General features: G+C 41.5%; 1 protein-coding gene across 1 annotated transcript in view; it reads right to left on the bottom strand.

Moving 5' to 3' along the window:
* Nucleotides 1–26,513, bottom strand: part of GFRA1 (GDNF family receptor alpha 1) — a 185,275-nt gene that overhangs the window by 15,652 nt on the left and 143,110 nt on the right. Inside the window, exons 6-7 of the mRNA XM_083741421.1 lie at nt 19,231–19,365; nt 15,836–16,014 (exon numbers count right to left, since the gene is read on the bottom strand). Coding sequence (XP_083597547.1) covers nt 15,836–16,014; nt 19,231–19,365 — 314 coding nt within the window. The remainder of the gene's footprint in view (nt 1–15,835; nt 16,015–19,230; nt 19,366–26,513) is intronic.

Raw genomic sequence — 26,513 nt, 5'->3', positions numbered from 1 at the left:
CTTCACATCTTTATCATTTATTATTGTGGAAATAAAACTATGCCCATGTTATTCTTCTTCCCCCTCTTTTCTTTTTTTAATGAAAGATGTTTAATTTCATACCTAGTACTTAAGGCTTTTGACATTTTCTTAAAAAAAAACAAACATATCAAAGGTATTATTCTAAGGAAAATTTTATTTTTATGCACATGGCCTGGAGCATGAGATAACTAGGCAAGAAGAAACCATTCATTTTAAAGCAGTTGTATGGAACACTATTGTGCTACTCCAGAGAATGAAGGAGAAAAATTCAGGAAGAATATGGGTGGGTTTTTAATTTTTAATTTCCTCACAGAAGCTTCTTTATTGCGCAGACAAATGCAAACAATTCTCACCAGTTGTTCCTTATCCCTGCCCTGGTATAATGGAAAGCAGTTCTTCATCCAAGGTGATGAAGTTCTGCATGAAAGTGTCTCCTTCATTTCTACTTGTTTGCAACGGGGGACTCAGAGGTACAGAGGGAGGTGCATGTGTTCTATTTTAGATGTAACATTGTGTGAGGACTAGACATAATACTGGGGCAGCATTGATAACCCATATGCTACCATAAATGTGCTTTGTCCACACACTCATCACTATTCTTGAGGCTCTCTTCTGTAGTCCAGGATGATCTGAGGACTTTGCATTATAGTTTTGTGAATTACAGAAGCTTTCCATGTCTGGCAAGTAGACCATAACCAGTGGGTCCTGCACCAAAAATGTTGGCAGTCTGGAGTCTTTCTTGAGTATTCCATCCCATCAGCCAGGCCTTCTTCCATTTCACCTCTCATTCCCAACAGTCAGCAGTCCAAGACCACCGAACATGCTCAGTTCTCACTGTCTTGCTTTGGAGGTTTTGCCCATTTAGGTTCCCCCCCACCCCAAGGCTTTTTGGAATTTTGTACGTAAATCTTGGGCTTATCCCAAGCATGCTTGTTTGTGGGTGGTGCCATTTTGGCTGCATAAGTAATGGCCTTTGGAGAACAGTGTTTCCCATTAATTGGTATACACAAGTGGGGCCAGTAGCAAAATGTTGCAGTGTGATGTGCTGCCATTCAGGATTCTAGCCTTTCTATTCCATTCTTCTCTTTTACCTGTCCCCTCTAACAGTCAGCCAGTGTTCTGTGGCCAATGCTCAGGCCTCATTGGGCTGCTTTGAAGTTGCCCCACCCTTAAGCCTTCTTTTTTACTTCCTCAAGTCTCCTATCTTTCTCTTGGGCATATATGATATCATTCTGGCTACATAAAGACTGCTACATGGATAACTTGAGTTCACTATTAGCTTATGTGATTATTACCTGGCTCTGCCTCATTAGCCAAGCAGTTCTCTGCCCCTGATCTTACTTTTGGGGAGATATCTCTTCAGATCATGCAGCTACCGTATTTTTTGCTCTATAGGACTCACTTTTTCCCTCCTAAAAAGTAAGGGGAAATGTGTGTGTGTCTTATGGAGTGAATGCAGGCTGTGCAGCTATCCCAGAAGCCAGAACAGCAAGAGGGATTGCTGCTTTCGCTGCACAGCGATTCCTCTTGTTGTTCTGGCTTCTGAGATTCAGAGTATTTCTTTTCTTGTTTTCCTCCTCCAAAAACTAGGTGCGTCTTCTAGAGCGAAAAGTACGGTAAATCCTAGGCAGACTTGGAAGCAAGTCCCACTGAGTTCAAAAGTGCTTACTTCCAAGGAAGCGTACACAGGATTGCAGTGGAGCCTTTGTTCCCAGCATTTAAGAAGGCTGATGAACACACAACCCCTATGTTAAAAACACTGAAAAACAAATATACTTTGTTCATTGCTGCATGCAGGTAAAACACCACACCTTTTATTGAAACATCAAGCTCCCAAGGGAAGTGTTAAACATAAGGGGGAGGGAATAGAAAAATGTATATGGAAAATGGCGAAGAGATTAGATCAGAGACTGGTGGTTAAGCAGAAGTGCAGCCTGTCTAAATGAGGCATGATTTAGGTATCCCTAGAAGGAGAGATTAATGGGCTAAGAAATGATCTCTTGTAGAGAGGAGAGCAAAATTCACACAAGTTATTGTGTATAATTTTCCCCATGACAAGTGTTGAAGAAAATGAAAGCAGGCAAAATCTTCAGTAAGGAAGCCTTTTCCCAGAACGTAAGAAAGTTTTAAGAGCTGGAGAACCAGATGTCTTGCTAGTGGAGAATGTTCTCTCTGGGTTGAATTGTGTATTCTCAGGGATAGGGACTCTGCAGTTAACAGGAGACATTCCTGTCTTTTACGTAACGCTCCCAAGTGTCATGCGGAAATCAGGGCCATTTCACATGATATGAGGAAACAGCACTGCTGGGTATTACACAAAAGGGGGGACACCTGCACCTAGAAAGGGGAAACTTGTGCATTCTTTACTGCTAGTTCCTTGGAACATCCAAAGTGTCTCTCAAATCTCTCAGTAGTTCTGTCTATACATACTGAAACCCAGAAGTATTTCTGATCAGTTTACTACATTTTTACTGCAACATTAATGTGATGATGTCTTGTATCACTCATTCCTGCTCTCAGAAAATATTTGAACATGGCAAACTTAAACCAGTTACGTATCCCATGCTGCCACACTTTACCTGGCAACAAATCACTCCATGAGGGTGGAGCATCTGTAGACAACCACAATGGCCGGATGTTTACTTAGCAGCAGTAATGAGTCAGATGCTGCGTTAAATACAAATATGCAAATGGAACCAGTCTTACAAGCTGTGTCATCCAATGTGAGTGGTTTGGTATTAGGGGAAAACATTATGTAAGGGTTCCAGGGCAGTGACGTTTTACTTCACACATTTGAGACTGGGGGTGGAATCCTACTGGCGTGCTTGTGCTCATGGAAGAGCTTTTAATCCAGCAGACACTTCCTCTAATGGAAGAGGAAGACAAGTCATTTTTGTAAACTTGCTCTTCCCCTGCAGTCCAGGAACAGCGGGGATGTGGCCTGGGGGGAACAGCTACAGCAGACAGGAGAAGGAACTGGTAAAAATCCCCTCCAGTCTTCTTCCATGGGCAGACGCGGTCTCTGGATCAAAAGTCCTTCTGTGAGCACAAGGGCACCAATGGGATTCCAAATCTCCATTCTGGCACAACAAATATCTTATGGATTTCAGCCTCAGTAAGTTTGGGCAAAGCGTGTTCTCCTTCATGGAGAGCACGTGTTGCGGTGGGGTCTAACAAGACATCCCACTGTTGCTGGGCGGGTAAAGATAGTTGGCCACCATTGCGATTGGGCTCCTCTTGTCATTGGGGAGAATTTGATGTTGCCATTTTGTGACTGACAGCCATATATTCCCTGCGCACAGCGTTTAGCTTCCTCTTTTCGCTGCATGCATTGGATCACCCGGCCACCCTCCCTATATTTAGGGTTGTTCGCTTGACCTTGCTATGCCTGTCATGGGGTCGTCTGCCGTTGGGGCAGGGGCCTGGTAGGAATTGTGTCCATTTGGCTGATGCCATTTGGTTTTTGCCTACTGCGTAGCAAATCGTCACAACTTGTAAGGTTGCGGTTAGGCATTGGTTTTAAGAATTGGTTGGTGGAGGGGCATGCATGGGCTGTGTCTGCCCCTCCAATGCTGCTGCTGCAAGGGTATTCTGTTAAAGGAATCCAGGGGCTCACCATGCTTTGTTCCAAACCCCTGTCAAGGGGCTAGGGCCACGCAGGAGCCCCTGGGAGCATTTGGGGAGAGGTGAGGGCATGGTACCCAGCTCCATCTTTCTCCCCAAAATGTTTTCCCTTTCTGACTTTCACGGGCGTGTGAATGTCAGTCTGTCCCCATGCGGGGTCAGATAGTCGCAACCAATGTCTAAGCAACCACTCACATTTTTTGTATTTTAATAAAGTTGTGGCCAAAATTATACCAAAAATCTTAAACAAAAAGTCTGTGTGAATTGTGTTTTATTGGGGTGGCCTGGGAACCTCGACACACAAATGAGTAATTGAAGAAGGCATTCTCACAGAAGTCCACAGAATGAATGGAATCTAAGAAGATGGGACCGTAGCTGTAAAAAAGATGAGGGAAATTTTTTCTTTTAAAAATGGTGAAATCTTGTAAGCACTAAGGAAGAGGACAGAGAAAATTAAGAGACAGGAAAAGAATGAAACAACTGCAAGGACTGGATTAAAGAACAACCCTGAGATCTAGGGATAAAGAGTGGTAAACAAATTTAATAAATAATAATAATAATAATGAAGTGCAGCAAGTTATTTTTGAATGACCTCCACGTGTACTGGCACGATACATTCCTCCAAATTTACCCCTCATTGAAAAGAATGCAACAATGAGGTAATGATTATTTAAACAAAAAGAGTTAGAACCCACTGCAGGGAAATTGCATAAAGTATGGCAATACAGTGTGGCTGTACTGCCAATAAATTTGGCTAACTGGATAACAGGCACTTTGAAAGTGGAATAGTGGTACTGGAAGCGAACATACTGTGGACTTTCTAACTCTGTGCCTTTTTGTACATCATACTATGGCCTTCCTTATATTATTGCAAACTCAGCTCTATGCAATCTTCATGACCTCCAGTTCCTCGAAGCCAATTTTAGTGAACCAAGATCTAGGTAGGTAAAGGCATATATCCAATGTTGCATGAGACTTGGACACTTAAGACCTAATTGAAACAGGATGACAGAGGAAAACCAGAGGATGAGTGTTTGATTCTTTATATTAAAGGAATACATCATTCCCAAGAAAAGTTTCACATTTTATTTTTCTATGAAAGACACTTCTGTCAGTTCTGGAGTAATTATCATCATATATCTCAAAGATAGACATTTCAACCTGATAATATTCTCAATACCAGTTTTAAAGAATCATTAGGTCTATTTCATCCAGAGAAGAAAACAATGCAAATATCTCATCAGTTGGCTACATATAGCCCATGTCATGTACCTCTATATTGAATACATTATATGAAGGTCAGTGCTACTGAAATTAAGGATGAGTGGATTTCACCTATTCTTTTCCTTTCAGTGTTCCCTGGGCTCACTCTGTCTTGTAAATCATTTTAAAAAAAAAAGGTTCACTACCTAGAAACAAAGCCATGTATTTCAGAACTTCAAACTCCATGGACAAATTTGGCTGAAGAGAATTTTGGAAACAGCCCTATTTGAAATGAAGGGGGAAATATCTTGAATAGAATTAAAGAGTTAGGAAAAGTAGAGGTACTGTGAGTTACATGTCAGAGAAGCTGTACATTTAGGTCTGTGTAAGCAAGAGGCCATATCTAGCCTCTTTGGGAAGTATGGTCAACAATGTCCTTGCACGTTAGCCTGGCCAGCTCAGTCTTTGTCTTTTTCATCTGGACAAGTTCAACCATTCTATGATTATCAGACCTGATGTGGTGACAAACTAAGAAATGCTGGACTGCAGAGTAGTGACCCTTGCATCAGCACAATGTCACAAAACATGATGTTACAGCAGAGGCATTTATTTATTCATCTGTAAGCTCTTGATGCAGCCACACTGGTGTCTTTAGATGCCTCCCACTTTTCTTTCTTGTTGGAATAGTCTGCATATTTCACCTTTAAGAAACTCCCATCCATCTTGGACTCCCTTCTCTCTGAGTATGAGATTTCACTCAGTTAATTTCTTCAGCTTTTCAAAAACCAGAGCTGATGTCCGCCTACATTAAGCTTTCCCTTGCCTGCATATAAGGAAACCCAAGAGGTCATGATAACTTCCTCCCAAGGTATCCAGTAATTCCACTATCAGTTCCTCCTTGTTGCTGAGGTCCAGGTCCAAGAAAGATGACCTCCTTGTTACTACTTCTACCTTCTGGGAAATGAAATTGTTGGCGAGGCAGTTGAGGAATTTCTTAGACCCTACATTCTTGGCAGAATTTAAGTTTCAACAGATAACGGGATATTTTTCTTTTTTTGACTTTGAAAATGGGTTATTAAAATCCTCTAGAAATCTCATTTGCAAAAATCCAAAAGGTTCTAGTAAAATTAAATTTGGTCTGAACAGGACTGTTATAAATGTGAATGTTTTTCATGCACTTATTTCCCTGAAGCCATTTCCTTCGCTTGGTTTTTTTTTCTTTTTAAAAAAAGTACGTTTGTGAGGAACTCTTATGAACTCAGTTTCCTGTAGCAAATTATACTCATTATTTACATTGCTCAAAGTATGCTAGAGGGCTTGCAATTAAGAAGAGAGAGGAAAGAATCCAGTTTTGTCCCCATTAAAATATAGACAAGCATGTTCCCATCTGAATTAATGTGTCATATTTCCTTATTCCAATGGACTCGCTCCTGATGTACGCTAATGGAAGATTAAAGAGGGGGAGGAGATAACTTTCGAAACTTCACTGCGTGTCTTTTGAAAGACTTAACAGTATCTTAGATGATAAGGAGCAGTAATTTTATTTCTCCCAGTTATATCGTAAAATTAAATTCTGACATTGGACTGGATGGTAATCCTATGGTTCCCTTCTTCCAGACCCACTGTATTCCCACCTTGTGGCTGCTTTTCGTAAGCTTACTGCATGCTTAGTTTTAGGAATGGGCTAAGTTTATTGTGGTAATGGTATCCAGGTCCAGCCTTTCTCACATGCAGTGTTTCACTGTGCTGAAAACTGCACCTGAGCAGAGGCTTCTCCGCTACCAGGGGAGACAGATATGCATTCCAGTGCTGGCAGAATGACATTCCTGTCACTGGTTTGTGTCTGGGAGGAGAGGGGGGGGGAGAGGTTTGGCAGCAGCCAATGTGCATGGTGACATAATGTGCATAGCTGCCACTCTGCAGAAAGGAACAGCCACATAGCTACAAATTCATTCCTCTTCCCATGTAGTAGCTGTTTTATGTGTAGTAGTAGGACCCAGAAGCAAGGAGTAAAGGAGGGTGTCATTAAGAGTACTCTTAACTTGACAAAAGGCCTTATAAAGCTGTGGCACTTGTCTCTGTATAGAACCTGGTATGAACTAATATGACCTAATGTTGCCATATAATATTATTCCCATGCTTAGCTATTCTTCATTATTCCCACAGGAGGAGATCTTGTAGTAAAATAGTGAAGGCAAACTGAGGTTTAATGGCAAATCCTGCTTCTCCTTTGTGTAGGAATGATATGCAAAGTACTCCCTGAGAATAGCAACTATAACAGTAAAATATCCATGCTCTTTAGAAGTGCTCAGTAGCTTTTGGCAAAATGCTATTTTTATAAGTCATTACATTAGTTTCTAGGAAGTTCACATTCATTTTCAAATGAACAATTATTAAACTATAAAACAAAACGGCATGATTCTTAAAGGCGTAATCTCAGATTTTACAGTTAACTATAAAATGGTGTATTATAATACAAGAAAGATGCTCAGGCTACTAGAATCTTTCTTTTTTAAAGAATGGTAAAATCTTTATTATTGATGAAATAATTCTACTGTTTTGTAATCCAATAATACACATATACACACTGTATTTGGACAAATGAACAGGACACTCAAAAGATACAAAATGTAGATATATACTTGATATATGCAAAAGAGGGGAACTAGATTTATGTTATGACTGAAGTGCTAAGTTACAATTCATTGAGATTATAATTGTTTCCTTGGGTTTATAGTAAAAGTAAAATATAGAAAATGTCTCCATAAGGCATTCTAAACTGCTGATGAGTGTGCTACCATTGTGCATTTGGTTTAGACCCAATGAAGTAATAGCAATATATAAAATAAGGTATATATTTTAAAAAACTAGTAATGAATTTGTTGGCCTCACAAAGCCAGATTTGTCCCTGATGTCCATATGATAATGGGTTTTTCTTAAAGTAGCTCAAAAGAATGACTCAAAGACAATTTACGCTTTGGGATGAAAGTTCCATTAAATTCCACGTGTTTCCTTCGTTTAGATTTTCACAGAATTGCCCCCTGGCATATTGTTTGGGGATCTCTGTGTCACACAAAAAAGCTGCAGTAACAATTAATATAACTAGGTTTCAAAAGCACTAGACTAAGGAGTGGCTATATAGTTTTGGCTGAATAGGGTGACGTTAAGGGATGTTTTGCAGGGTCAAAGAGAAGAGAACTATAAGGACTTTTGGCTTCTCTGGAATAGGATAGGATAGGTTGACAAAGTATAATGCATGCACACAGAAATTCTAGTCCCAGTATATCAGTTCTGTTCTCATTTCCCCAACTAGTACACACTCAAAACTGATTCCTCCAGTTGTGTATTTGAAAACCTCCAGGCTAGACCAATGGTTTCAGTCCCTATCACTGACATATGGAACATAGGTCAATGCCTTTTACCAGTCCAGACTATTTGTCATCCTAATTCATTACTGCCTACTTTGACTGGCATTGGCTTCCTTAGGCAGAGGTCATTTCACCACCCTCCCCCTGGTCCCTTTAAATGGAGATTCCAGGGACTGAAATTGGGATCTCCTGGATAGTTTGAAACAAAGAGGTTTAGGTTCAGAATTTAATGAACCTGAACTGCTTCCATTTGCTTCTGCGATCACACCAATCGCTGAGACAGCTGTTCAATAGACAAACCAACCGAAACAGAGTGGGTGAGCAGTAAGAAGCCTCTTTGGAGAACAAAGTGAGAGTCCATGTGAAAGTAACCTAGAAGCCCAGCTGCCAGGCATCCAGATGGGAGAGCAGTCAAAGAGCTGAGGGGCTGCTGATTGATTTTTCTACTCCCGGGGAACCTGTCATGGGAAGGAAGGTGTAGGAGGAGAAGGGCTGGCTGGCAAAGCTGCTTCAGTTTGGTTCCCCCACTTCCTGGGAGCCTGCTGTACAGAAGGAGAAAATGGAGGTACCTGAGAGTGTTCAATAAGTGTTGCTCATTGTAAATGTGCTTTCTGCCTTTTGGAAGCCTACTGGGGAAAAGAGGGGGAAGGAGGAACCAAAATCAGAAAAGGGGGAGCAGACAGCTCCAGCCGAAGTGGAAACTGTTAAGCAAGATAGTTTAGGCATGTGGACTCAGGTAAAAAACTTAACTGTGTACAGCAGATAGCCATTTATTTAGCAGGGAATGGAAACCTCTGTTGTTGCTCTGTGTCTATATATATACTCTTTCCCCCTGCATTTGATACTTGTCCCATTCATCAAGAGACAGACCACTGCTAGGATCCAGAAAACTGTAGAATGTAACCAGCTTACAGAGAGCAAATTCATACAGAATGTTTTGCCAAATATCTGCATATAACAGAAATACAAAAAATGCATATTTACAATATATCATGAGACCCATTTTCCACCCCCAGAAATGGTGCCACAATAAACCAGCGTGGGGTGGTACTGGTAATACTTCCATTCGTGTCTGAAAGTGAGATTGCAGGATAGTAGAAAATATTGACCATTCTTTGTGACTCCCTGGGAAAATCTCTGAATACACCCTGATTATCTCTCGCCAAGACAAATGACACTATTCTCTTCTCTGGTGTCCTGCTGCCGGTCAGAATTGTGTCAGTGCCAGAGTAGTGTGCCTTTAAGCTCCTTTCTAAAATGCTCTAGAGCAGAGTACAGTGGTACCTCTGGATACGATCGGGATCCGTTCCGGAGCCCTGTTCGCATCCAGAAGCAAACGTAACTAGCAACAGCACGTCTGTGCACGCACGCGTCGCTTTTCGCCACTTCTGAGCATGCGCATGATGTCATTTTGAGCATCTGCACAAGCTGTGAAACCCAGAAGTAACGTGCTCTGTTACTTCCGGGTTGCCGCAGAGCGCAACTTGAACACGCTCAACCCGAAGCGCATTCAACCCAAGGTATGACTGTAGTGGATTACAAGACCAGACAACACAGCACCCATCCAATGTGTGTGCAGTTGTTCTGGTGTGCATGCATTTCACATACAAATCATTCCTTAGAAAAGTGCTTGGAAGATATATTATTCTTCTATAATAAAATGATGGTAAGTATTTGATTGATTTGTATAAAATGTCATAGAAATTGCCAAGTACTAACCTCCTGAGGTAGTAAAGTACAGAGCATTAGGTAGCCTGCCAAACTGCCATGTCAGAATTAATTGCACATCATATTATCAGCAAGAATGATACAGGCTAAGCCACTGTTGATGCATTCTTTTTTCAGGCTTATTGTAAGTGGTCTTAAAAATGCCCCAGAGCAATAAAAGATTTCACTAATTTTCATGATCCCTGCTCTTATATGTGGAAAAGCTACAGATAGTTAAACATAATGTGGTCTTGTGCAGACAGGATGTTTAACTATGGTTAGTGATTAACAAGTTTGTTACTTAACCCTGGTTAAGAACCACCCCCCTCTCCCAAGCAAGTCTACAGTAAAACCATGGTTTAACCTAGGAGAAATCAGCAAGGAATGCTTATCACCTTGCACCCATTATGGTTTTATCAGGGCAGATTTAACTAACCAAAACTTGAAAATTTGACGTAACACTTAAGAAACCATTGTTAAGTGTTGTGGGCTGGATCTAGGTTAAGTTAGTTGCACTTAGGTTCCACTGAAATCAATGGGACAAGGTAGTCATTACTTAATTTAAATACCATTGATTTCAATGGGAACTCAATTCAACTAACTCTCTGGATACAACTCATGGTCTTCATAGGGCTTACATGGCACATTCAGTATCTTTGAAGTCATTATTCAGATGCTTGTTAGAAATGTTAGGCCTTGAAATCGATTGTTGCTTCACTAATATAATTTCCAAATGAGATTTCATTTAATAGTAGTATTCTGTTACATAGTGGAATACTCTACTCTTCTCATAATGTTTTTAAAATCTCTTTGCAATTTGAAATAATGAAATGTTGAATTGAACTGGAAGCTTTATAAACTTATTTAGGCTGTGGCTCTGTCAGCAACAGAGAGACCTTCCAGTAGGGCCTTTATTAGCGCCTCAGTGCTACATTGGCACTGTCCAAGGTGCAACAATCCATGGGAAATGTAGTTCTCATGGATTCTGCTATCCATTTCACATTGATCCATATGCCTAAGATGCTGCTGTAGGATCAAAGGGAAGCCTCTTGCAAGAGTTCCCATTATAAGACCTTGCTGCCGCCAAGATTGAGGGAACCAGCAGACTTGCATCCATAGATTTGAGGGTGTAAACACAACATTCCCCATGAAGGGGCCAGGCACCCACATTTTTGTGTGCTGGGGCCATGCATGCTGTGGGGGTGTGCGAGTGTGATGTCAGCATGCATGTTGACATGCATGTGTGATGTCAGCACGTCGTGGGGCATGCTGACATCAGGCGCACGAGCACCCACAGTGTGCGCAGCCCCAGGCACCCACGGTCCTGGGACCAAGCAGTTTTCTGCTTGTCTCATGCTTTGTAGGAATGGATTCGGGATGTTTTCTGTTTGCTCCACATCTTTCCCCAGGAAAAGTTGCTCTTTAGCACCGAATCGGAGCAAACATCCATCTGCAGAAAACCCAATTGACGTTTGCTCCGATCCAGCGCTAAAGAACGAGTTTTCCTGAGGGAATGCAGTAGGACAAGCGGAAGTCTAGATGAGCTCTCAGGCTCAGTGGCCTTGTCTGCCTGGAAAGTGTTCTAGCAGCCACAACATGCAGGAGAAATGCAGGGAAAAGTTCAGCTGAGGTTGCATTCATGGGTTTTTGCAGTCACAATCCGTGTGAGACGCAGCAGCTGAATCCTTCCTATAGACTCCTTTTCTCTACCACAGCACACAAGGTACAAATCTGAACGGATAAAACCTTTGCCTGAGAGCATTCTAACTGCAGTTCTATGATAGTGCAAAACGCTACTGGGAAACATACAATGCATTAATTGTATATTGCAATTAACGAATGTATGCACAATACCTATGCACTCTCAGGCCTGGCACGGCTGTTCAGTGCAGAGTGCAAATAAGTGTGGATCATCTTTTACTTCCTTAGAAGAACAGGCTCTAAAAGGGGAGTGCAGGGGAAGGATTAGTCTTCAAGACAAGGGCTTAAGCACCACTCACAGCATGCAGGGAAGCACTTAGCTCTGGGTTCCCTTCATGAGCCTCAGTGAAAATTGCAGGTGTTCAGCACCATGCCTAATGTTTGGAGATCATAAGCAGCTATATTAAAGCTGAGTGTTTATTAGTATTGTTATTAGCAAGCTGCATGCAGGATTTAGTCAGAAGTTGGGCTTAAAAGCTTCAATGCGGCACTCAGAGGTTCAGGCCACAGCAGGCGTGGAAGCTTCATGGATTTGTAATTGGTTAGTGGGTGAACATAAATAGGAAACGCAGCAAGGGACGTAGGTGTTTTGTTGAAGAGGGAACACGGGGACAAATCTTCTAAAGGCTGCAAGAAAAAGCAGCGTGATTTGTATCCATTGGCGGTGCTGTATTTGCTAAGATCAAGGGAGAACAGAGTAGCTGAAAAGAGTTGCCTGTAACTGGTCCCTGTCACTGTCTGTGAAGGCTTCAATGCTGATAGTGTGTGGGCCAGAAATAGGGAGGAGAGGTAAGGGATTACAATCACTTAAAAGCCCCTAGAGCACAGGTGAATAACCTGTGGACTCCCATCATTCCTAACCATTCTGGCTGGGGCTGAGGGGAGTTGGGAGTGCAGGTCAAAGGCTCCCCATGTCTATACTGCCTTGGCCTCTGAGGGCAGGCAAATATCAGTGACTGGCCCTATCAAGGTTATTTCCCTGTTTCCCCTTGCTTCATGGTGTACCAGTATTCTTTTAATTTAGCCTTCTAAATTTGAGGCCTTTTTAAACAATACCCTACCTGCATGGAAGCTGTTTTTTCATTGGCACCTCCTGATAAGCTGGGGTAATGTTTAAATGATCCAGCCATAAAGGGAAAGGATGGTTCTGTGGAAAGGAGCAACCTTAGGCCCCTACCAACATCACTGATAATTTATTTTTGAGCTTTTGTTCTCTAGATGCTCACAAGTAAGTAGCTTTGGAACAGCTAGGGTGGTGTTTAAAGGGGACTTTGGTACCCTGTACTCCTGTGCTGTAAGAGGAACAAAGTTTTCCAGTTCCTCAGGAAAATTCTTTGTTTCCATGGCTTATTCCTGACCAAGAATGGCTCTGGAAAGAGTGTCCCTACCATATACTATGAGGGAGCAAGGGGCACAGCCTTATACTGGGCCAGACAATTGGTCCATCCAGCTCAGCTCTCCAGGGTTTTCAGACAGGGGACATTTCCATCCCTACCTGAATATGGCAGGGATTGAACCCAGGACATTCTGAATGCAAAGATGCTCCACCAGTGAGCTTTGGCCCTTCCCCAAAGGGGGAGGGCAAGGTGGTGACATTGGGATTGCGCAGACACATCTGTGGGTCTGCAGACTGGCTGCCAGTGCATCTGCACAGCCCCAAAGTTGCTCCTCCCACAACTACCTAGCGATGCTGCTGCTGGGAGGCTATTGTTGTGGCTCTGCCAGAGCAGGCAAGCTGCTGTTCCTCCTGATGTTGCTACCATTCTGAAAGGGTTTGTCTCTTTGCAGGAAAAGATGCACCATGAATGCAGAACGGAGATTGCCATTTTATAATAAATTATATTTAAAACATTTAGAAAATTGGCTAAATGCTTATTACTAGAGAAGATTTACACTTATCCCCTGAATTTCCAGCATTATCTGACATAATGCGGTCAACAGGCTGACACTTGCTCATTACAGAAATCTTGTTGCTGCTCTCCCCTTAAAAATGCAAGGCTTTTTTTTTAACATGGCAGCAGGCCCATTTCACCTACAGAAGTCTCCTCCTCACAAACATTCCATATTCAGGATGAATCCTCATAGTAATAAAAATTAACAATCTTTTACATTGTCATCGTTTGTGGTCTAGGGTAGACTTGATGACACTGGTGCTTCCAAGGGCAGCCTGACCAGATATATCCATGGCAGAGGAAATCTTTATTTACTGTATTTTTCAGTGTATAAGACAAGGTTTTTTTCTTTAAAAAAATAGTAAAAAATTGGGGGTCGTCTTGTACACGGAACATGGACAACTGGGGAAATTTTTTAAATATTTAAGCATATGTCCAAGATTTTGGCTTGGTCGGGCTGAGGCAGTCCCTCCTGCTGCCGTCTCCCCTTCCCCCCGCCCCCGGGCTGTATGCTGGTGACTGGCTCACCTCCTGAAGCCCCCGCTGGCTCAACCACCAGATCGAGAGCAGCTGCCACTGCCGCTGCTGAGAGCTGCCTCAGCTACCTCTCCTTGCCCTTCTTTTGTCTTCCCCTCTCAAACTCCCACCCTGCCCCCGGCCCGCTCACCACCTTCCTCAGCTCCGTTTGCTCAAGTGCATGGCCCGATGCAGAGCGGCTCCTTGGCATCCTGCTTGGGAGCCTGCTTCTCCACAGCAGCAGCTGCCACCACCGAGGGGGAGCATGTGGTGCCCCAGTTGCTGCCTTTGCTTCTGCACCACAGTGCACTGCATGCTGGAAACTTTGAGGGTGATTGCCCCCCAAAAGATCAACAATTTGCCGCCGCCAATCATCCAGATTTTCACTTCTATTTTAGGGTTTCATTTTCTTAATTTTGGGTTAAAAAAATAGGAGTCGTCTTATACATTCGGGCATCTTATACATGGAAAAATACGGTATATATTTGTACATTATAGTGCAGATGGTATGTAGGGTGCAAGAGGATAGGTCTTTGCCCCCAAGGAGCTTACAATCTAAAATATGGCACAAGTAAGTTTTAAAGAGGCAGCTGCAAGGTAAGATATGTATCATCACACAGGTGTTATTGAGTGCAGTTCCAACGATACAGAGAAAAGGCAGAGTTGTTTGAGAGAGCAGGAGACCTTTCACCAGAGGTGGCGGAGGAGCTGAAGGTCATGGACGGGGATGCAGAGAGACATAAGAGCAGAGAGATAAGAGAGGCCAGGCCAAGGCGGACTTAGGAGGCTAAAGCACAAAAAGCTGATGCTGTATCCCGGAGCAGCAGGAAGTCAATACAGGAATTTAAGAGAATTTCACATGTTTAGAAAGAAGGGGCAGCTGTGGTGGTGGAGTATTTCAACTGTGCTGGTGAAATTATGAGAGTAGGCAAAACTTCAGTGCTTGAGCTTGGTTTGTAATGAGTCTGGAGTGATTTTTATGTTAAATGTTTGCATATAGTGTGTAGTTAGGCCCACAGAATTTTAAACATTTTATTCAAGGGCGGTCTGACTTCAGTACTGCACAATCTACTCTCCCTATTATTATTTTTTACTAGACTTGTCATGGTTCACTGAAGAAGTTGCCATATACCCAGTTAAACCCTCGGTCCCTCTAGCTGTAGTATCCACACTGACTGGCAGCAGCTCTCCAAGGTTTCAGGCAGGGAACATTCCCAGCTCTACCTGGTGATCGAACCATGGACTTTCTGTATGTCAAGAAGATGCCCATCCACCGAGCTGTGGCACTTCCACTTGAGCTATGGCCCTCCCCAATAATTAATTTGTTTCAAGTAATCTTGAGCATGCACACTTGCTTAAAAACACAAAACGTCTAGTTGGACCAGGTCAAGGCCCACCTCTCTTAGCAAGAATCTGGTCAACCAGAAGTCACCAGCCATTTACCAATGACCCATTAAGACAACCTACTTTCTTCCCATACCTGGTTTTTATATAGGCAGGGAGCACTGATTAAAAAAAACCCATCCAAACCTGTTGCAGTTCAAGGAAGAGTACCACATTCTGATCCTCCGTTTTTATATCAGTTCAGCCTATGATTGATTCAAGGGTTTTTGAAATTATGAGTGACTGGTTTAATACAATATGTGCCGATATCACACCAACAATATTTTGGAGGTAGCAGGGGACAGATAAGACTGTCTGATTACTCTGCATGTGCATCAAAGCATCCTTCCTTTGACACACAATTCTTTCTCCCTTCTTTGCACTTCACCCAAAGACTTCTTTGCCTGAGGAGTTCCTTACCTTAAGATTGGCACATGCTGGTAAGTCATTGTTGGTGGGTATTTCATTGTTGGTGTTCTCGGGTCCCATTATCTTAGATCTGTAAGATGTTGTAGTTAAAGCTGTGGTTGTCTGGACAGGTAGTAAGGGCTGCCACACATTCACGTCTGTACCGTTGCCAAAGGCCTGAATTGCATTTTCTGCAGAAAAAAATCACAGAGCCAATTCTGTTTATGAAGAAATAGTTTAAAATGGACAACACTACCTCAACAACTTCCTGAAGGGAAACACCCCTACAACGTTAAGTTTGTGGGTCACAGATTTATTTTCATCTGACAAAGGAATGCAATGCTTTTAATAATAATAGAATGGTTTAAACTCAGACTTACAGGCTGCCTTTTTAACATGCCAGCACAGAGCCACATCAGCAGTGGGATTGCTCAGGGCACAAAGGCACCGAGTGTGGAATTTACACAAAATATTTGTACATCTGTAGGCAGTTGAAAACCCAATTTATGCTACAATCCTCAGAGTTCCCAGGAAACACTGGTTGTTAAACCACTATAGGAATTGTAGTTCTGTGAGGGAAATATAAGGCTCAGCACTCTTAACAAAATACAGCTCCCAGAATTCTGTGGTGGAAGCCATGACTGCTTAAAGTGGTAAGATGCTGCTTTAAATATACAGGGTAGATGAGGCCTAAGGAAAATCTAGAGAACCCACATTTAGGTAGTCTATAAATAATTGAGCTCACCATTCCAGGATATACTATCATTGTAATATGTTTGATAAGCCAAATGGTAATAGCAAGGAACTGACTGGTTTATTTATAATAATGGTTTTTTTATACAACAAAAAATACAAGGTATTTTAAAGATTTTTTTTCTTTTCTTTCCCCCTTTCTAGTTTTCAAACAAAATATACATAAATAGGTGGGTGAAGCACACTCACACTAGAAGTTGAAAATGGAAAAGCTGAAAGGCTTATTGTAGGTTTTCATGGGATTAAATACTCTGTTTATGGTAAGAGTAAATTGGCTGGGTTTTTAAAAACAAACAAACATACAAATGAATAGAAAAACAGTTTTTAATCAGGTCTTTGGGGACTCAGCATGGATTTAGGGATTTCTTATTTCAAACACATTGTATAAGAAATAAACCATTTCACTGGGGATGTGAGCAAGGAGTTATTAATACGTTCCTTCAATAGCATCCACAACTTACTATAAATTATTTCACTTTTACTTCTTATCTTAGAAAGATGCATTTAATTCTAACTTTAAAAAAAAACTTCTAATAAATGTGGGAAATGATTTATAGACTTCAGAAATGCGCAGGCTGATGTGACGAGAAGTGAGGAAAATCTGTATGGATTTTCATGCCTTGCAGCACATTATAGAAAACTAAAAAATGATCCCAGAGAACTGACAGATAGTTACCCTGAATGAAATAAACCGACATATCATTGTTAAAAACACCATCACCCACATTCATGGAGCTAAAGACTATTATGTGCAAACCATTTAGTGCACATTTAGAAGATCCAGTGGTACAGTCCTCTTGGGGCTGTAACTCTTCTGAATAAAGACAGGGGGAAATGCAGGTTTTAATGAACCCCTGAATAAAATGAGACTACCTGCACACAGAAAAATAGCATGTATATGTGCACATAGAAAGCTACCGTGCATGTCAATGAGAGCGTTAACCTACAATCATTCTTGCCAGTAGCTTTTGATAGGCAGGGTATTTTCTTCATTCAGTCATGATGTCCCCTCACCTACATTTTGAAGTGCTATATTCATGGGATGATTGTACCACATGATTTTCCTGCACCAGTTATTTGCATTTAAGCCGGCTGAGAAACCTTTAATGATTGCAATAAAACAATGACACACAGCCCTATCCTTTGAGCCACTGTGGTAGCCAAGAAGGGTGAAAGATTAGAGGCAAGGGCTACTGTCCCAACAGAATGTGACAGTCTGTTATACAGATATTTAAAACACATGCAGATTAATAGCCCGACACTTAATAATACACTGTGCATCGTTAGTATTTTTTTATTTAAAATAAAGGTTTACAAAAGTCAGCCCATTAACAAAAAAAGGATAATGGAACATTTATCCCCCTTCTGTGAAATGCTATTAAAACAGGGACACCTTTAATTTCTTCATGAAGAAAAGGTCTCTCTGCCAGGGTGAGTATAATTTTTCCTCACAGTGTCCTCTAATGTCATTGCTTTATCTTCATTAACATTTTTATTCCGACAGCAAGAGAGAGGACAATGGAACTGGGGTGTTTCTTTTAAAACAGAGCATGTATTGGTGCAGCAATGCTTCCAATTTCCAAATTGGCAAATTATTCAAACAATTAAGTATGTTTATACATAAGTGCTGAGTGTGACCTGTTGATGCTTAACTAGCTATGCATCCAGACGTCTACATTGTTACTTCTTTTTAAGAAACTTGAGTTTAAACTCAATTTATGTGGACTGTTCCTGAAGCACGTTTCTAATTTGGAAAACAGGTCTGACAGCCTAGTTAAGAACTTCACATTTAACCAAGATCTAAAGCTGCACAACACAAGGCCATTTCCCAGTTCCCATACGACATTTTTCCTATGTGGAGATAATGGCTAGGTTCAGATGGAACACTAAATTATGGTTTAGCACTACAGGTACGAGCCTCAGGCTCAGCACTCTCCCCTCCCAATTCCTCCTCTAGCGTGACTGCAAGGAGATCGGACGCTTTCCCTTCTGTTTTCAGTTCTCTGTAGTTTGCCATTATGTGCAAACCTGGTACTGGGTTAGTCTTAACTACGGTTTAGGGAAACAGCCAGGATCAAAACCATGGTTTTAAGTTACTTGTTCCCTAAACCCAAGATGGGAAAACTCAGGCACAGGCACCCTATATGGCCTCCCAGGCCTCTCTATATGGCCTTTCACCAGACCATGCCTCCTCCCTAGGCCACACCCCTCACTAGCCCTGCTCTATGTTTTTGCCTGTCTGGAATGTGTCCTCAAGCTGTGATAATGCCTGTTGCTTGCCTGGATGGAGGATGGAGAAATGTACGTGTGAGTATGGTTGTAAAAGCCTCTGGATTTTGCATGGCCAGAATGCAGCCTTCTGTACAGAGGTAGCATAAACAAAGATCTAAGCTATACCAGGCTAGTTCATGCTGATGGGTGGAGTTGAGAGCATCCATAGAGAAATACAGCAACTGATGAATCACTTAGCATAGATAGTGAGGTCATGTTGTGGAAGAAACACCCCAGAATTTGTGCTCATTTATACAGGACTCCCCCCCCCCCCGGTTAATTCTTAATTATGTAAACGAGCCCCTACACTATAGGTTGCTGCATATATTATTCTATAAACACATCACTGAAGATATTTTATAGAATATAAATATGGTACTCACTAAGACAAGTGTTATCCTGGAAGAAATTCAGAAATTTCAGACATTCTTCTAGGTCATTCCCGCTATTGCTGCAATCGCACCACGGAGCGACGCTGAGACTGTTGTAATTTAAATAATTTGGAGTCATAACTGTGCCTATTAACAAAAAGAAAGAACAAAACAAAACATGTGATTATTTATTTTTCGATAACCCACCATCCTCCCAGAAACCCAATCAAGAAATGACTATCATCTTGTAAATGAGGGAAGGAGAACAGGATTGAAATGTTAAAATACACAAGTAAGCTTGGAGTAGATATGAGATGAGAAGATTTTTTGGGGGGTGGGAGTGGGTAAATATGGCCTGATGAATTCTGAGGAAGAGTATGAAGGCAGAACACATAAACTGTCACTGATGTAATGATGTTGTCCTGAGCCTGCAAACAGGTGGTTCCTCAAATATTAACCAAAGGTTAGATTAACATTTTAAAGACAACAATTTAAATTAAAATGATCACCACTTATTTTGAATGACATTGCAACTACACTTATTTTGTGATACCGAGGAACAACCATTATGTTTGGATAGTCTGAAGTAGGAATGACAATGCTATAGAAAGCACCAAATGATTTTGGAGGACTATGACTATTTTTACATGCCTGAAATCCTTAAATATGCCCACAGCAGATCCAATACAAGAAATCTATTTATTGATTTAGAACTGGGGGTATTTTGTACAAGGTAATATACAGAGAAGGTATTAACATTTTCAGAAAATAATCATCAGCCAGCTCTGATTTGTATCTGTCAGGTGTGGGGCTGGTGGGTGTGACTTGGGGGAAACGGCCTTGAGGGCAAAACTGTGACCCGTGCTGGGTCTAATAAGGCCAGCAGGCCAGAGGTTCCTCACACCTGTTTTATTAGAACACAACAGGAATGAAACATGGCAGATCTCCAGCACTATTCAAAGTTAAAATTTGTTTTTCATTTTTTGCTTCTCATTAAATATTAGGGTCTGATTTTGCTGTTCCAGGGATCCTTGTGGGGTTTTTTTAAATGGGTTTCTGTGGTTGCTTACAAATGGATTGTATTTGTATTCTGGTCTCCTTTATAGTATTTGTCTCTGAATTTATGTCTGCAATAATAAATCCATCAATATCAGACACAATTCAAATTAAAGTTGTTTGCACGTAATAGGGTTAAACATTGTTGGTGTAATTTTGTCTCATTAAAATCTGTGGGAGTGTTGCTACAGATACTGCACCATACGTGTTTAATAACTGTAAAGTTGAGTATTTAAAGTGGAGTGGTAGAGTGTATATGATGATAATGATGAATATGATATGCTTTGGGGGGGGTGCAGAGTGCAGGGGGCAAACGAGAAAGATCCTCCTCAGTGTAGCAATGGGAAACTAACTACGTGAAAACAGGTTAAGAGCTCTGGATACTTTCTGAATGGCACCGAAGATGGCCAGAACAGAACAGAAAATAAATGCATCAAACCATTTAGGGTCTGAAATGATAAAATGCAATTATGGAAATGCTGCCAAGGCACAGCTAGTATCACCAGGGATGGGAAAGGCAAGTATATGTTTATTTAGTTCTCCCTATTAGAAAGACATTGGAAAAAATAACATAAATATGGAATATGAACCTGAGGACAGATGTGAAATCAAGCACATAGGTTATTTCTCCTGCCTATGACTTGTTCTTCTAGCCAACATCTTTGACTTGAGTCCCTGCCCCCTCCCTCACTGTCTTTCGCTCTCTCTCTCTCTCTCTCTCTCTCTCTCTCTCTCTCGGATAATTACATTATTTTCAGAAGTGGTAGACAACATGAACCTATTTGAAGATGCTCTCTGGTCATGTGTACCAATGTTAATCTCAGGTAACACAGTGATGATGGCTATATAGCCAAAATGGAACTACTGAGGAGCAATAGGGACGAACTGGCATGCTTACAGAAACCCCAAGGTTCGTTCATATCTCTACCTACCTACCTACCTATCTGTTATCTATTGATGAGGGGGAATGAAATGGCATATTCTGTAAGATAGCATGGTTGGCTGGCTCTCTGAACAGGAGCACTCCACGCAGCATACTGTCCCTCTGGCGTTTTCTATCACATACCAGTAAGTGTTTACAATTTGTATTAATGCAAATTAGAGTGTTCCTAAAAGCATAATACAAAACCAAACCACTATTTTTCTTCAACAGAAAAAAGTAATATATTATGACTGATCTATCTGGTCACCATTAACACATCCAATTAGGACATAGCATTTGTTCCCTGTGCATCAGAGAGTAGCATATTAATTTCCATGACCACTTTAATGTGGCAAATGTGTGCTGTAGTGATTGCTATCCATCATTTCCATGTCATAAGGCATTTTTGCAGTGGATTCCTATTTGATAGATACCTCAAGTTACTTTTACAATCCCTTAAAAAGTCACCATTCTGCGGCAATCACCTTATCATCTAAAAATTGAGAGGTAAATGTTTTCTATCACTTAAAAACCACTTCTGAGGCTCACTATACATCTGCAGTCTATATTCTCAAATTTGACTTTAATATTATGGCTCCCACATGGAGATAACTGGCAGGACCCCACATACTGTATCTTGACTAGAACATCTGAAAGCCACTTGCTATGCACACTGGCACATTTACATGGAGAGTATCCATATAAGCAGTGGAGGTAGATGCTGCCAGCATGCAGAATCTCCATGCAGCTGGGCTAGGGAACATAGCAAGTGGTTTTGAAAGGTTATTCTTGTAGTGTGGACAGCCTCCACATATTGGATATAATTAGTTCTCAATATGGGTAGGAAAAAACATGGGAAAAGAGTTGAGAAAGGAATCCTGGACAGGTAGCCATACAACCACAGAATGCACATATATGCCCTTGGAGTCTAGATTAATACTAGGCTGACAAGAGCTCTTGGTATCCCAAAGAAAATGAAAGGCTGTTTTTGGAAGCCTGTGAGTTTTTCAAAGTAACAGCAGTAAGCAAGGCATGAACTCTTGTTACACTAGTCAGTTTCCATCCTCTTGACTGTGTCTTGGGGCTGCTAGCAAGGAAGAAGAATGTGCATTTCCCCTCCAAAGTCAGATCTCCACTTGATTTCGCTTCCTTAGAGACCCATTCCCTTGATCTTGATGCCAGAGAGTGTTTTTCCAGTCTTTCTTCAAGCATTTGTGCAGTATCTTTGCCCATGGAAACAGAAAAGTACCTCTCTGCTGGAACTGGGTTATCCTTAAGGTTAAATTGCATAATGGCTCCAATAAAATCCTCAGCAAAAGTCCCTGTGTCTGGGAACTACTTGCCAGCAGCTGTTATTCTGAGTTATCCATTAGTACCAAAGTTATTTCTTGCCAGCAGCTAGCATCCATACATCACTTGATTGGATCTGATGTCTAAGATACACGAGTTCTTTGTCCAGGAGTCAGCTTCTTTTGTCTGCAGCTAGTTAAGTCATCCTTTTGCCTTTGCTTCAATAAAAAAAAGCAATTCCCAAGATTTTTGAAAGCCACCATACTTCCCCAGTCATCATACTTATTTATGATTAGCAAACTTGGCCAATAAGTATTGAGAAGTGTTGCCATTTTGGCCCAAGAAAATAAAACAGGGTAGTTATATTTCCTTCATCACTATTTGTCAGTGAAAATGTATGCAGTTATTTGAATAACATAGAACTGTTTTTCAGAAAAACAGAAAGCTACTAATTAACTTGTACATATCTACACACAAAGAGAGAGATCCCTGAAATTTCATGGTGTACAGCTATTTGGAGCACTGAGTATTTCACACACACACACACACACACACACACACACACACACACAGCTAACCTAGTAATATATCTTAACACATAGTCTTTCTGAGTGAGAGCATTCTGTTTTGCTCATGCTTCCCCCAGGTGGTATCTCATCAGAAAAGATGTTTTTAACAGCTATAGGAGTTGAGCTGTGGTTTTCACACCTACCATAAACAGCTAGAAAAGTTTCATGACAGCTGTAGACTCTGAGCTTGAAACAAATCTAATATATAAGTCTTCATGCCATTTCCTTCTCATGTTTCACTCACATATAAATACTTAGGCTGTATACATATTACCATTCACTCTAGCTCAAGCATACTCCCATTGTTGTTGTTTCAACTCGTAGACACATGATGTTAGCCACAATCCATATCTATCCTGTAGTTTCTTGAGAAATATCGCTGTTTGGTGTCTTTCCTCTCAAACCAATTTCCATTTGATTTGAAAAAGTGTGCCACATTCACTTTACAGTTAAGCTGAGGTGTGTCTCAAAACACACACAGACGGCAGCTTCATGAATAGGAGTTTGCGGGGGAGGGGGTTGCACGTGCAGGGAAATCAAATATGTAATGCTCATCAGGGGTACATATCCACACCCCTCTGTGGTGTGTACAGCAACATGCAAATACAACTTGAAATGCAGTGGGGTGGGGAAATTCCCTCACTGCATTTTAAGCTGCTAAGGTGTACATAGCCTTATCTAGTCTGCCATCTGACTATTACATTCTGGACGTTCACTGCCTTAAGATGAGCGCTTTCACTAAGAAACCAGCATAATACCAAAATGGAGTGTGCCTCCACTGTCAGAGTCATTATGTTCGACAATCCCAGATGCTGGAACGTGCAGGAGTGGGGCGTGTACACAGGTCCTGCTTGCGGGTTTCCCACAGGCATCGGATTAGCCACTGTATGAACCGAATGCTAAACTAGATGGGCCATTGGCTTAATCCAGTAGGCTTTTCTTATGTTCCTAAAGAACAGTTTAACATGGTGAGTACAAATCACAGCAAGTCATGGGCCCAACAGTCCATCCAGGGAGTCCCTCTGGGGTGAGGTTCAGAATGGAACAATTGCTTCTCATTTCACTTAAGCATACTTAAGCATTATGTCCAAATCCTTCCCCACAGAGTTAATTTAGCATGAGCATACGGGTCAAAATGTAACTGATGATACATTATATGCCACACCACTCTAGCTGCTGAAATTGCAGGTGGAAATAGTCCTTACCTTTTTATACACATAGACCCTATTTCCATCCATCCATAAAGGGGTGCCAAGTATATCATCTTTATGATTACCTGTCCAGGGCTGTTTGCAGGGGGGCGGGGGAAGCTTGCCAATCATTTGTTTGAGCTAAAAGATATATATCCCTTATGGTACAGTCTAAGATCTGGAAAATTAAATCTTTCTTCCAATATTGACAGCTGCAGTTTTTAAAGTAAAAAGGGAGGCAATGTCCCACAAAGAAACTTCTGAATTGCCATATTATGTTTTTGAAAATGACTTCAGGAAAAACAAAGGAATACTACAAAGCATCAAAAATTATCCATGGCAAGATATTCATCTTATGTGTATTATTCCACCCCAAATACTACACCTGAGTAATACCCATCTTTCCAAATCAAGAGATATCAGTCTGTTAAGCTAGCTTTCTGATCCATCATTTAATGCTTACTTACTGTCTTTCAAACAGTCAACACTTCGTTGGGTTCAGCTGACACCACTAGCTCTTGTTAATCTAAACCAGAAGTGAAAACTTCCAAACTCCTCCTTGAGGTTGCTGTGGGATAATGTGAGCCAAAAGCTCATTGCAGTTCATTCTTATAATGCAGGGATGTCCACTGTGGGCAAATGTCTTGCTCTGAAGTGAAGCCAGTGGTACTTGACAGTCACTCAAGCAGAAGTAGCAATGATAAATCCAAATGTTAATTACGATAACGATCTGAAGGGATAGTTTTGCCTTCACTGGGAATGACAGGTACCTCAGAAACCATTTAATAAGGACACAGGGGGTCATTCACAAACAGACTTCTTGGAAACAAATTAGAAGATAATTGGTTTCATTCATCAAGGAAACTATCCTTTCCCTAGAAAGGAGAAGTCGTTTTCATAGCAAAGGAAATTTCACCCAGGTTACTTGTGGGATATTCAAAAGCTTGCTCTAAACAACAGTTCAGATAAACATAAAGACTAACTGTGCATGCAATGACAACCCCCCCCCCCATCTATATGGGGCAAAAGAAAGTGAACTGCCAACAGAAAGTCAGAACATGTTATAGCTTCCTTATGGTAAACAGTCTCTGTCTCAGTAGCGAAACCTGCTTGTCCACACCATTATCTTATTACATTATTCCACACCCACAAGTAGATACCAGGAATGCAGAGTGGGGGCACAGAGACTGACAAATAATATAGTGATTAGCTGCATATTTGATTATTCTGGGGGGTCCTAAATCTTACCAGTCAGGTGATCTAATACAGCAAAGGAGATCCATTTGTGGAAGCAGTTTTCCATGCATATACCTGGTATGGCTGCATTGAGTGGCTGGATATGATGTTTGAGGGACATTCCCTAACAAAGCTACCGGTTACTAGTATGTTAGTAGTAGTCCCCCACTAGAGGTAATTCAGAATCTGTTCTTTAAGAGTACTTCACATGTGGGCTCTTTCATTCAAAATATTCTTCCTTCGCTGGTACACAAACCTTTTGCCCATTTGCTTTCATTTCTATGAACTTTAGGCTTAGCTTACTGCCTTGGAAATTTCATTAATTTTAACTCAAAGGTAAATAGAAAAGAACTTTAAGAGTTGAGCTATGCATGGATTGTGTCCTGGTATTGTGCTTATACGTGGCTGATGAGTATTTCTTTTATCTCTGCTTTTCAACAAAATCTTCAAGATGCCTGAGATGTTGTTGGGGTTTGGCATGACGGAGTTTCAAAAAAAGATGTGCTCTCCCAAGCCTACACTCCCAGCATGCTTGCACTCCTGTGGTCATGTCCACAGAATGGAAGAGGGCAGGATCCCCAAGAACATGCTCTATGGGGAGCTGGCTTCAGGCACAAGGACTGTTGGCAGACCATCTCTGTGTTACAACCATGTGTCTGCAACCATGACATGAAGGCTGGCAACACCAACCCTGCCATGTGGGAATCCCTTGCAGATGACCGCAGTCTGGAAACAGACAGTCAGATTGTGTATCCATAGCAGTGACCAGAGCAGAAATGACCACTGGGAGGAACGCAGGGAAAAGAAATGCCCTGGTGCATCTGCACCAGCGAAACCAGATGCGCTCATCTGCCCCAGTTGCAACAAAACATGTCTCTAGCGCCACAGCAGTTTCCAACAGTTTGTCTTCACCCCCAAAGGCACACTCTTCCATGTTCTCCCAAGAGAGATGGATGCCAACAACAACAACTTCTTGGCGTTCCCCTTGCCTTTTGTTTCATTTTCATACCACACACCAAAAAAAGCCTTTCT

This window comes from Podarcis gaigeae, assembly GCF_964106915.1.
Source record: "Podarcis gaigeae genome assembly, chromosome: 5".
NCBI classification, from domain to species: domain Eukaryota; kingdom Metazoa; phylum Chordata; class Lepidosauria; order Squamata; family Lacertidae; genus Podarcis; species Podarcis gaigeae.
The sequence above is the reverse complement of the archived record's forward strand: the minus strand, read 5'-3'. Positions and strand labels throughout refer to the sequence as shown.